This window comes from Motacilla alba, chromosome 14, assembly GCF_015832195.1.
Source record: "Motacilla alba alba isolate MOTALB_02 chromosome 14, Motacilla_alba_V1.0_pri, whole genome shotgun sequence".
Lineage (NCBI taxonomy): Eukaryota > Metazoa > Chordata > Aves > Passeriformes > Motacillidae > Motacilla > Motacilla alba.
This window is the reverse complement of record NC_052029.1, coordinates 9,225,898-9,239,101: the sequence shown is the minus strand read 5'-3', so window position 1 is coordinate 9,239,101 and position 13,204 is coordinate 9,225,898. Positions and strand designations below refer to the sequence as shown.

Genomic DNA, 13,204 nt, shown 5'->3' with positions numbered 1-13,204 from the left:
GAGAAGAAAACCCTGGAGTAAAACAAATCTTTGCTTACACAAGCTGCAGTGATAATTGTGGTTGGTCACACATCTCCTGTCACTGTGCATTGTCTTTTACCTGTAACCTTTATTCTTCTAGCATTGCTATTGGCTCTCCTGAATATCCTGTAGATTTAGAGTGAGAGAATCTCTATAAACTTACTGGTCTTAAAAATCCTGTAAAATGGCAAGAAAAGGCAAAGTGAATAATGAGTGGAGACAATCAGATGGCACAGCTGTTCCATCATTGTCTTCCATGACCCAATGGGGCAAATGCAGCTCTGCTGAGTCACGTGGGGTGCAAGAGAGGGAGCAGCTGCTCCCTGGTCAGAGCAAAGCTGGATCCCAAGGAAAAGCTCCTAACATCTGTAAGGTTTGTCTGGGCTACACCTGGTGTGTACATGTAGCACAGGTGGCTCACACAGTGCAATCCACACAAGAAGCAACTGATGGGAGACTTAAGAAAGGGTAGCTTGGCTTGTCTGCTCAGCCCAAAATGCAATTCCCTGAACACACAGTGTGTGCCAGCACTGCTACAGGGTTGTGGAGAATGTGACTCCAGAGAGCAGTAACAGTTGTCTGAATTCCACCTTCCAACAAGCTCCTTAAAAACAGGAGGTTATTGGTTCAGTTATTATTTATTATTGCATTGAAAGGACATGATTTGATTTACAAACACACATAATGATATTTATTACCTTTTTACAAAGCTTTAGAACAATACAACTATTTTACATAAATATGATTTTCACTTTTCTAATCACCTATTATTTATAAATATTTACTTTCCATATTTTCCCACTGTTTCCCAGGTCTCTGTAATTCCTCAGGCTAACTGACAGTAGCTGTAGCCATGGCTTCATCAGAAGAGTTGTTTAGTCACACTTTTCTTCACTGGAGCTACTGGACTTGTTATAACACTGTTGTCCTGTGACAGTTCCTCTTCTTCCACCTTCTCAGCCTCCTGAATTATCATTTTTAGAAGATGCTTCCCAGCATGAAACATCACTGAATGAAGGTCCATTAAAACTATTCCTGCACCCATTTGTGGTGAACTCCTTTGCTGTAACACTGTGTTGCTCTTGGGGAGCATTTCCTGATACATCCTATGTTTTCACTTTTCCAGTTGTTTTTTGTTTGGTTTTTTTTTTTCTTTCTTAATGAGGTCAGAGAGGTGTCATCATAGTAATATGAATAACAAAGTCCAGAGTGGCTGAGGAATGTACTATGACCAGATAATTAATACTCAGAAACAAAATGAAGTTTTCTGGAACAGGTGAGTGGTTATTTGGTTTCAGAAGAAAGAAAGAATGACAAAACTTAACAAAATGCCAAAAACAAACACCATTTTAAGGAATGTGTGGTCTTCTTGGCAGGTAGGTCTTGTTTTTAGGTAATGATCCACAGAATCAGCAAATGAGAATTTCTTTGGTTTGTAACCGAGCTGATTTCGTGCCTTGTCTATTCGGAAAGTGTGAGTTACAGTGACATTCCACACCTAAAAGCCAGAAGGACAGTTATGGCAGTGACTTTAGCATCCAACTTTCTAGAACTTGGATGAAAATATATCAACAATGGTGTTACAATGGAAACAGAATACAAAACAGAGTTGCAATGCAGACAATTCAAAGGGTGTATCACATCCTTAATGAGAATTTGAGTCAGAAATATATAAACATTATCTTTTTTTATATATTTACCTCATTCCTTGTCAAGAAAGGTGTAAAGCTAAAAACTGGCTTTAGTATCAGGTGCAAATATTCCATCACAGCGGCTGTGAAACAGAAATTGCTTCATGAGACATCTGGTTAACAATAAACGGAGACAACGCTGACATTATACATCCTGTAATTCCTACTGGCAGAAGGCACTGTTCAATTTATCAAGTACATTATGACTTTATGAATAGCCTTTAAACTTTATCTGCTATAAATAACACCACATGGCACAAGTGATTATTCTCAATTAAAATAATGTTAGTTTAAATCATTCCTACAATTTGTGCCCCTGCATTTTATAAAACCACTATGTGTCTTCATAGGAATAAAAAAAAATCAAACAACCCATAATAATTAAGACTGTATTTTATTTTTTTTTTACCTGCTATATGAGCCAGGAGAACAGGAATATGTATCCAAGGTTTCCTGTAGCCTAATTTTTCAAACTAAAAAGGGTGTAAAAAGAAAGAATAACAGAGAACTTATACCAAATTGAAAGTGTCTATGAGGCCTGAAAATGGAAAAAAAAATTAAAAGAATGTTGATAAAACTTGTACCTAAACTTTTTTTTCCCCAGCTAGTCTTCCTGTCAATACAGGTAGTAAAAAATGTAATTGAAGCCCACTACTCATTCTTTGGTGCCCACCTCCCACCCTTCATCTGCAATTGGACAGTAAAGGGGAGTAAAAGGCCATTTCCAAGGGGGAAGTGACCCAGACTGGAAGACTGAACTATGGTTAAATACAGGCCCAATTTTCTGCTGCAGTCATTTTCTGTGCTGGCATTGCAGGATCAAAGCTTTGGCATGCTCCTAGAATCCCAGCCTGATAGTTCTGAAAATACAGTGTTGTCTCTTTTTAGATTCTAAGGTAAGATTCTGAATGGTCTTCCCCTCTGTGCTGCAGCTGATGCCAGGACAAAGGGATAAGCAATGGCTGTAAGAGTCCTGCCAGATGCCAGTGGCAGAGCTTGCCATGCACTGCGGGTTTGCTTCACGAAATGCTCTGTCCTGCAGCAGGTTCTGGACCTCCCACCTAAATCCTCTCAAAGCAGTAAGGCCAAACTCCACAGTTACAGGTATCCAAAACTTCCCTTAACACCAGTGGAACTTTGGGATACGCAGGGAAAACAGGATTGAGTTTAATGTTAAGTAATTCAGTAATTTCTGTGCACTGAACTTCATTTAGCTGATCTGGTGTGTCAGCCAGTGACAGGACTTGTGCCCACACAGTGCTGGGAGCTGCAGGGCTGTGCAGAACCTACCAAAGGCACAATCCACTCAGAGAAGATGACATTTTCACCATCGTGGATGTAATAAGCCTGGCCACTCTGGTAAAGAAGCAGAGAAAAACAGTGACAAAACTGTGCATGGGATGGCATTTTCTGTCTCTCTCATACCTACCTACCTGGCATGATTTTGTGAGCGTGCACAAGGTGAATGTACTCAGAGGAAGCTGCCTTCACTGGGCTTCACTGTGGTGGTGGGGCTCGTGATGATTAACCATGGTGTAGTGTAGAGCAGAGCTCCGTTTCCCCATGTAGTAGCCCAGCTGTTGGAGCATTATGTTCTTCATGATGTGCTGGGCTCAGAATGACCTTTGTGAGTCCCACAGAAGGGGCAGCACTGATGGCATTTAACAAACTCAGCAACACCTGAGCACCCAAGCAAACCTGGGACTCTGGGAATGGCATCAGTCTAAAACAGCTGCGTGGCTTCCAAGTGCTGAACTAACTGAGAACACATGGAGAGGTGTTCACCTGTGTCAGTACCTGTTGTCTGTGTGTTCCTACTAATCCAAATGAATCTGGGACCTTCAGGAACTGTGAATGAAGCAGCTGCTGCAACACTGTCAGTTCTGTAATGCTTCACGGTCCTCAGATTGGTGTTGCAATTGTGACCAGTAGAATAAAAAGAAAAACCTTTAAAAATTGTCCAATCTCTTTTTGGAATTTTCAGCTCTGAAAATTCAACTGGAATGCCTCAGAATGGTTGCTCTAAATTTTATGCATCTTGGTCAGAACCTATTTTCAACAGAATAAAAGGATATATAGATTTGTGTAATGGTGAATTAATGGTATATTAAGCTAGTTAAAAATACAGTTTCGTCCAGTGACCCAGGAAATTATGTATTTTCACACCAAACAAAAACATCATCAAAATATGAGCGAAATGTGTTTGCACTTGCACTGTCTGTGTGCTTGTGGAGCTACACACCATTTTAGAGAATTTAGCATATGACATTTTCAACACCCTTTGATCTCAAAACATCAAAAATTAAACCTGTTTGAGAACTCAAGCTAGCGGTGATGATATTGTTTACTTACAGCTACATAGCCCTTCTCAGAGGTGAGAGCCTCAGCAGCCAGTAAATGAGCTTGCACTAGATTTCCTATGTGAACCCAGTTCATCTGAACGTTGTGATTCCCAAACTTGAAGTTAAAAAGTCTCCTCTGGATATTTACCTGTAGAAACAGAAAGCATGAGATAACTACATTATTCATTTATTACGCACGATTATATGATTCTGTCTCAACCCAAATACTTGGAATTTGCTGTATTTGTGTACAATTATACAAGAAACCTGTCACAAGAAAAAACCCAACTAGGGGGTGGTTTTGGAAATCAAAGATGGTTGCACTGATAGGCAGTGGCAAAATATAGTGACCTGATATTTTTTGGCAGAAACTAAAGTGCATATTTAAAAGACAATTTCCATTAAATGACAGGGATGCAAACTTAGTTCTTTTACCATGGCATTTCAGCCTTCTGCTTTTCCTTTTCACTGAGAAACCCAGCTGGGTCCTGGCCCGCAGTGCTGCTTTCCTGCTATTTGTTACCCTGCACCACATCACTTGTCCCCAAGCTTTCACCACATTCCTGCAGGAATGGTTAGGAACTGCAATCAAGGTGCTACCACTTGTGTTATGCCCTTACAACTACTTGTGGTGTCCTCCAGAGCTGACTACAAAACACATACAGCTACTCGAGGCAGGTGCCGCTGCTCTTCTGGTCCGTAGATGCCTGGCGGGCGAAGCACACACGTGTGGAGCTTGTCCCCTCCTTGGAGAGAGAGCAACAGGTGACTGTCAGACAGCTGTGACAGCAGCAAAGGGCTGACACATATTGGCTGAATTTTACACTGTCAAAATTAAGGCTCATTGTGACCATTCTGAGTGGTTCGGCTTCCTGGGAACTTGATTTCATGTCTGTGTGAAATTGAATTCAGTAGCCGTGAAAGACCTGAGCTTAGCAGCCTGAAAAACCTTCTTGGGATTCCAAGAAGAAACCACTGGACAGAACTTACAAATTGGTATTATCAGAACAACTAATTATCCACTGAAGAAAGGCATAGAAACAAATAAATCCTTATTTCAGTTAAAGTATGCTATTGATTAATGAGCAACCAAAGAAAGGAATGCCCATCAGCACTCCTAATGATAAAAAGGCCCCAGATGCTTTATATGTACCTTTGAGTAAAGTTCCATTAGCAGCAAGAACCATTTGGTCTGCAATTGCCTTGGTTCTGGAATAATGATTAAATTGCTATAAGGAAGCAGAATAAGATAATTATTGAATCTGTAAAGGCAAACTTATTGCTTATGACTGACAATATTTAATCTAGCCAGCTCACACATATCAGCCAGGCAAAACAAAACTAGAAATAGTAAGATGTAGTAAATATATAGTTTATGACAAAAAAAAAGACACTTTAGTGTCACAAGTTTAGCTTCAGGGTGAATTTAAGTCCATTCATATTTACTCAACTCACTTTTTGTGCTGAATGTACTGAGAACATCCACAGTAAACCAGCTCCTGCTCTCAGAAGAGCCTTTACACAATCTACCCTTTGGAGCACAGGAAATGCCACACCATCCCATGGACAAAGTACCTTTTCCAGTGGAAAATATGGTACAGTTTCTTCATCTCCTTCTTCAATAGGATTCCCTCCAAACACCACATTCACTGTACTGGTATAGATCAGCCTAGGGATATTTCTTTGTTTGCAGACTACAGTGATACACAAAATAAATTATTTTAAAACAAAAATAAAGAGAGAGAAATAGCTGAACTAGCAGATTATTTTTTTTAAACAAACATTACAATTATAGAAAAAAGGTAATACTTTAATTTTAATGTTACCTTATCATTTAATATAATATTATCTTTCATTCAGCTGGAATTTTTCATTGAATATGGAAATATTACACATTGTGGTCACCAAATGTTTCATGATGAGGTCCCTGTAACTATCATATCACTGGATTGCAGTCACTGGGTAGGGGAATTACCTCAGTGGGGAGAAAATTCCTCCTTGAGAAACCTTTCTTCAGCTATGTTCATTTTACAAACTGAACACCAAGGAGATGAGTAAGAACATTTGCTGTGGTACAGCCCGGGGGGCAGTGCTGCGGGGAGCAGCCACTCCAAGGCCACTGGGCTGCCCCGGTTCCATGAGCTGCCTCTTGCACCCCACTTTGGTGGAACACGAAGTCACACAGGAGCACGGGCCAGCTCTGCCCTAGTGCCACAAAACTGCCTTTGTCTCAGTCTGTTCATCAGTGACAAATGATGTGTTAACAGGAAAACATGCTCTGCTAGTATATAATCAGCTGTGCTTTAAATACGAAGGAAATTAATGTTATTTGCGAAACAAAGACTTAATTATGGATTCCAGTCCTGTGTAGCCAAGACATTGTAGCTAAATTCTGCTCCATATCTGTCATTGCAAATTTGAATAATGTAAATTTCCTTTTCATTTAACCACATTCCTAAAGTTGAAGAGAATTAAAAGGCAAACTCAAGAATTTTTAGAATTTACAGAGCAGTCTGTCCTGCTGGTTCATTGGCTCATTTTGAAAATAATAAATATTTGGGAAAAAATACAATAATAAGGTGTATTATTAAAATGTAGATGAGCAGTTCATGCTCCTCCCTGTGTCTTGGTTTGCTGTGAGCCTATGGAAATTTGACATGACATGTTTCTGTGGGTTTGAAGGTTGGGGAAGGAAGAAGGCAATATGTGGCAACCCTTTCTTCTAACTCGTTTAGAGTTTTACTTGCCTACTATTCCATTTCTGCATTTTTTCAGTAATAACACACAGGCAGCATGAAAATGAGTCTAAATAAAAACCGATTTTGCCATTTTTCTGCCTTTTTTTTTTCCCACTTGGTTTTTGAGGGAAAACCAAAGAGAAGGAGGCTTTGGTATTTACAGTTCACTCAGAAAATGTTCTTTCTGGAATTGAAGATACTGAAGGAGATCTACTGGCATCTTCCAGAGACAGTAGTTAAGAATCTGTGTATAATGAAAAGGGATCACAGTAAGCAGAAAGGATGGAAGGTTTTCTGTATTAATGTGATAAAATAATAGCCAAATATACTTACACACCTGTGGTGCCTGTTACCAAATGTTTATGACACAACAAACAGTACAACAGCTGTCATGTTATTTCTATGAGGAAAGAAGATAACACTTCTCCATTACATAAAGACAAAAAAAAATCAGTACATGGAGGAGAGCTTTCATTGGACTGCCAAGGTGTGAAGTCCAGGTTGAAAATCTATCCCCAGTTCAAACCAGTGGCAAATCTACCTGCTTTAAAGGGACCTGCACACTCAGCTTTACATCATGCTCTGACAGGAGGCAGAGAAGAGCCTCATTTTACTGCCTGATCTCTACAGGAAACACCCAGTTAGAAAGTTTTTTAATTCATTATTTGGCTCTGATGCAGAGAAAGAAAATCTAGGTACCTACCATCAATTATTATTTTTGTGCCTCCAACATTTATGGATTCAATCTGATCTTTCTTTTGAAGCTAGAAATAGAATTTGCACAAGATTGAATTATTCAAACAAGTCACATTTACAATATGATGATACAACTGCCAGATCTAGAATAGCTGAGGTCTTTTTGTGATACATGTTACAGTTCTGTCTGACATGCAGTGATTTCTGACAGTTCTCATTTTTATTGTATTGTTCAGTATATGAGCAAGGAAAGTTGAAAAATGAAAGATAAATTGCATCTAAAAGGAAATAATAATACTTCAATATTTTGTCACACCCCAGAATTACAGGCAGGGGTGATACTCCCTGAAAGCTTTCACAAGTTCTTGTTCCAGTGGCAATCTGTCTTGTTCCTAGAAATAAATTAGTAGGTTCATGATTTTTATGATAATACCTTCCTTGACTATCAGTGTAATTCACCATAACATATGGATTGTGGTCTGTTTCCTCATGACTGAATTCACAAGAAGAAAATGCATCACCATTAGTTTTAGAGCAATGCTGTCACTCTTCTTCAGACCAAAGAAAAAGGCTACACCTTCTTATCCAAGATCTTAAAACTATGATCTCATTTTTCTGAATACTTTGTAGTACATTACTTTCACACTTTGTCTTTTTTATTTAAGGAATACCTCCCTTATTTTCTGTATGGATGATTTGGTCTTTATAACAACTTCTGTCTGACATAAATATTGTAAACATTCATTGACATTCATTGTTATGTGCAGGCAAATTTTTTTCTTTCTCAAAAAGAACCAAAGAAAACTTTAGGAAAATGGTACTTGCTTGTTCCAATCCTGACATTCCACAGGCAGCTACATGGAAAACACAGTCAACCCCTTCACATGCTTTGAACACTGCTTCATAATCCCTCACATCACCCTGCAAAACAAGAAAATAATGGATTTTTGTCAGGTAGAGCTCCTACATTCTCTGTAGAACTGTATTAACTGCAGCTAGTATGAAAAATCTAAAGGCCTTCTGGTCTGTTTTTCACAGACAACTAAATAAAATATTATGAACGGGCAGAAAAAGCAATGACTAAGAATTTTGCCAGTATTTTGTTGCAAAACAAAGATGACTCTTGTTGGCTTCAATTATAATGCGTATTTTCACACTTAGTCCTGCAGCCTCCAGGCTGGCAAAACTTGTTTGACTTGAATAGGAGCAGCAACTGCTCGAGGGCTGGAGAATCCAGCCCCAGGGACAGTAAATCACAGCAGGAAGGGTTCAGCTGTTTGCCTTGGAATCACCAAATATTTCAAAATATTAGGTATTATATTATTTCCTGCAATGAAATTGATAGAATAACATAGAATAATGGATCGATTAATATTAAGAGCTAATCTAACCAGTCTTTAACTCTCAACTTCTTTCTCCTAAGGTTGCCAAAGTATTTCACAAATTCAGCTGACTTACACCTCCCACCCTCAATGCAATGCTACAGGAGCTAACCAGTATAAACAATATTAGCCATCTCCAAATCACTGCTCAGGGCTCAAACCTCTGAAGTCACTTATTAATTCATTTACTAGGACTCCATAGTTCAATTTTCCAGGCAACTCTCCAACACTTTGTAATATTTATTCTTTCTAAATTGATATATAAAAAACTCTGTTCTAGAAGATGATTTGTGAGATCTCGTGTCCCCTTTAGAAGATGTAAATTGCCATCAGTCCACAAACTTAAATCAAATCATGCAGACTTATAGCATTAACAAATCAAACTTATGGTGTTTGAATGGTTCTTCAATAATACTTTATCCCTATTCCACATTCTGTAGAAGCTGTTTATGAAATGGAACATAAAAACATCCTGAGTCAGACAAGTTCTACTTGGCCTGGTATTCTGCTCTGCCCAGAATCATCCATCCTCCTCTGCCTCCCTTCCACCTGCCCCAGAGGGTGATGTAGCCCAAAGGAGAAAACTTAGCATCACAGTGTCAGCCTGCAGGACCAAGGGCCTGTCATCCCTTCCAGCTTTGCCATCAACTTCCCAGTTCTAGCAGGGGGGCAAATGCTCTTACAGTACATGCTCAGAAAAGATCAGCTGAGCAATACCCTGGTTTAGCCAGACTTTGTGTGACATGACAGGAGCACCCAGAAAGTGCCCCCAGAGCCCAAGCCCAAACCTGAACCCCTGGAGCAGCTGTGAGAGGTACTGGGGAATGTGTTCTCCACACACAGCAGTGAGCTGTCAAATGCTGAAGACCTCTTGTGTTCCCCCTTTTTCCAGACATGGTAATTCCTTGAATTGTTCAAAATCAAAAAGACTCAGTGCTCATAAATGGGTGCTGCAGGAAGAGTGTGAACAGGGCAAGCAAATGTGGGGCTTTCCCCAGAGTGCTCTTCTAGTCTTGAAGCATTTTCATTCAGAAAATTTCTTGAGCCTAATTTAATTTCTCTATTCAGCAGTTTCCAATGGACGTAATTTTTTCTTGAGGCTTTGTACTTGCCTTTTACCCACTGCAGGAAAAGCCACATCATTTTGTTTGTACTGAACTGACTCCTCATTCCTGATGGCCCTCCCTTGTTGTACTGGGACAGTGGACAATGCCACTCACAGCCTGAGGAGCTCTCCCGCTCCTGAGTCACCTCTTTCCCAGCCTGGAAATCCCAGAAATCCCAGTTTCCTCAATCATTCACTGCATGGCAGTTGTTTGGCATTTGTGATTCCTGTTATTGCCCTGTCTTGGCTCTCACCTTTTTTCTTGAAATAATTTCCCTGAGCAAGAAGCTTTGTCCCTTCATTGGTCACAGTTTCCCCTGGGGTGCTGAATGGCACCTCATCACTGGTGACACTGGAGACACTGGGACCCTGTTTGCCAACCCTTAATCAGGTACTTATCAATGCAAAGACCTTTTACCAAGGCTTCCTCTCCTTGTCCTGAAAGGCTTTTCCATAAATGTTTTAATCAAAGATCCTTAAGAGGAAGCCTTGGTAACGAGCATTAGACATGTAACTCCAACATACCTTGAAAAAATCCGCTCCGGGTGGAATTTCCCATTTAGGCTTGCGAAGATCAAACAGCACAACAGCAATTCCTGAGCTGACCAGGGCACATCCCAGATTGTATCCCAGGTAGCCTCCACCTCCTGTCACCAGTGTCCTGCTGCTCCTGGGAGCCAGCAGCCCAGCAGGCTCTGTCCCTTGGCTCTCACAGGGTGGGCTGCTGTGGAGCTCTTCAGTGGATCCCTCTGGCATCACGACTGCAACAGAGAAGATCTCTTGAAAATTCCTGCATATTGCTTTGAGGTCTGGGTAATTTCAATTACTTTCATATTACAATGCTCCCATACAAGTTTTATTATCTTAGTATGTTTAAAATGTATAAATTAATAATTTTGGTGATGGGCTTTCTATGTATAATGTTTAATGAGTCTGAATACTTTCATATTCCAATACTGAGTCTCTTCCACCTACCCCCAAATTTCATATTATATAGAAATGAAATTACAGGATTTTAGAGCCATTATAATTACTTAACCTTAACAGCTATGATGGCATTTCTAAATACTTGGTTTAATCAAACATTTTATCCTTGAAAACTCATTAACTTCTGATATATTAATACCAAATTGATGGTATCCTACTAGTCAGGAAAATAAACCAAGACTTTAGATGAGGAATATGAGAAAGGATTCATTCTAGTTTTAAAATCAACTTTATTTCACATTTGGGTCTTCAGCAGTGATAAAAGTTTGCTACCATTTTAAGCTTTTCTGGTTATACATTAAATTTATTTAGTTTTCTGTGCAGTTCTCACTAACTTTTGACCATATTATTCTCAGTAGGGCATTCATAGACAGCTAAACCAACAAGGGGCAGAAGAGATAAGGCATCTGCCCTGTGGGTTCATCTAGTTGGGAAAACTGATTAGAATATCATTCTAGAATAACAATTCCATGGGAGTTACCCATCTGTACACCTTGTCCTGTATTGCAAATTAGTTTATTCAACATTGATCACTTGTCCACAAAATTTAATTTTCCCACACAGAGAGCCCCTGTTGTCCTGATTCCATGCTTGGCCTTTGCACCTTGGCTTATGCACCCAAACAAAAATCCAGAAGAAATCTGCAATCAGTCGTGTCACCGTTAAGTGGGAGCCCAGCTGAGTGCCTGCAGCCTAGTACAGGAATATGGACCCAGTTTCTGCAGATTATTTTGGTTTTCTCATAGTTGGAGAGCTCCTCACGTGAGAGGAGTCTCACGGGTAAGTACAGTTTGCTCTCAGCCATTTTCACCAGGCCTCAGCAGAGCTCAGGCAGAAACAGGGCAGGGCTGGGAGCTGGCAGCTCTGTCACCTCCAGAGTGACAAAAAATTCTAGAAAAGTAACACAAAATGCAGCCACAGCACACAAAATTATGGACTACTTTAGCCATTGCTTACTGAGTATTTTATAATTTTGTTTGTGATATTCTCCTTATTTTATATTTTAGATTTCAGACACAGGAAAGGACCATATTGCCCATAGTGTTACATGGTTTTAACACCAATGTCAGTTCACTCAATTCAGTAAACTGAGGGGTGTAACAGTGTAAAACACCAGCTCCTTATGTTGAAAAACATCCTGACATTTCAAAAATGAAAAATAATCCATGTTTTCAAACAAAATTTTAATTACATGTAATGTAATACAACTAAAACAAGTATGCTGTCCTGTTCAAGCAAGGAAACATAGATCTGTATCTCTAGAGTATGCTATGCAGGAGTCTTAAGCCATATAAAATTCTTTTGCCTTCTCTTCTGAGAAAAAACATCTTTTTATACACTGTAAGGAAAAGCAAAGTCAAGTTTATCACATATATTACAAAAAGACATTTGAGAAATGGTATATATTTGAATGCTTGTCATTAATATCTCCTTAAGGTTTTAATAAGCTGGAGGTTGCATTAAAAAGTTTGAAGTTTTCTAGAAATCTCTTCCTTAAAAAGCCCTAATAGCATTAGTATATTAATCTGCTTCATGGATTTAGAAAATGGTTTTCAAATTTTGAACATAAGCAATTTTCTTTTTGAAAATGCTTCTTTTCAGAACCAGTAACTTTCTTTTTTCTCTGAATTTATAGGAGCTATTCTTATTTATTAATGTGTTCTGCATGATGAGCACAGTCACATCTCATGCAGCACATGTAGTGTGAGTTGCTCTGAGCTCCCCTGCTGTCATTTCAAATATCAGAAATGTTCTAATTACTTCCCATAAAAAGTTAAAGTCAAACACATCAGGTTTTTAAAAATAGCTAAAGAAGTAGTAAGTACCCTTGGTAGAATCCTGCTGTCAGTGCTCTCCCAGGCCTTCCTGTCCAGGTAGGAGGGTGAGATGTCTCTGTGCTGGACAATTCGTGACTCAAGGGCATCAGGTGCTCTCAGGCAGACAGAGGAGTTCACGTGTGCTCAGGCCTTTTGCTGTTCCTGCTCCTTTGTAGCTGGTGGTTGGCTGGGAGCCAAGAAAGGGCAGGGCTTAATTGGTACATAATTTACGTTCCTTTTCAGGAAAAAAAAAATTAAAAATTCTCCACATCAGACTATTCTTATCAGGATGGTAGCTCTCACTTACCTGGTGAAAGTATAAGACACCACACAGCACAAATATACTGTTGGTACCATCATTCTGTAGATAAACTACTAGAGAAGGAATAAAAATCCTGTTTGGCAGTGCTACTCAGCATTTTCAG

The 13,204-nt window shown here is 39.4% G+C and overlaps 1 protein-coding gene across 1 annotated transcript; it reads right to left on the bottom strand.

Moving 5' to 3' along the window:
- Positions 1–665: 665 nt before the first annotated feature.
- SDR42E2 (short chain dehydrogenase/reductase family 42E, member 2) lies at positions 666–13,204 on the bottom strand. Its single transcript, XM_038151831.1, has 12 exons — positions 12,789–13,204; positions 10,501–10,736; positions 8,314–8,409; positions 7,496–7,556; positions 5,630–5,748; positions 5,208–5,283; positions 4,718–4,800; positions 4,065–4,202; positions 3,003–3,068; positions 2,122–2,185; positions 1,722–1,795; positions 666–1,519 (listed from the first exon to the last, which is right to left on the bottom strand). Exons 2-12 carry the CDS (start codon positions 10,729–10,731, stop codon positions 1,316–1,318), a joined length of 1,212 nt encoding a protein of 403 aa, XP_038007759.1. The 5' UTR covers positions 10,732–10,736; positions 12,789–13,204; the 3' UTR covers positions 666–1,315.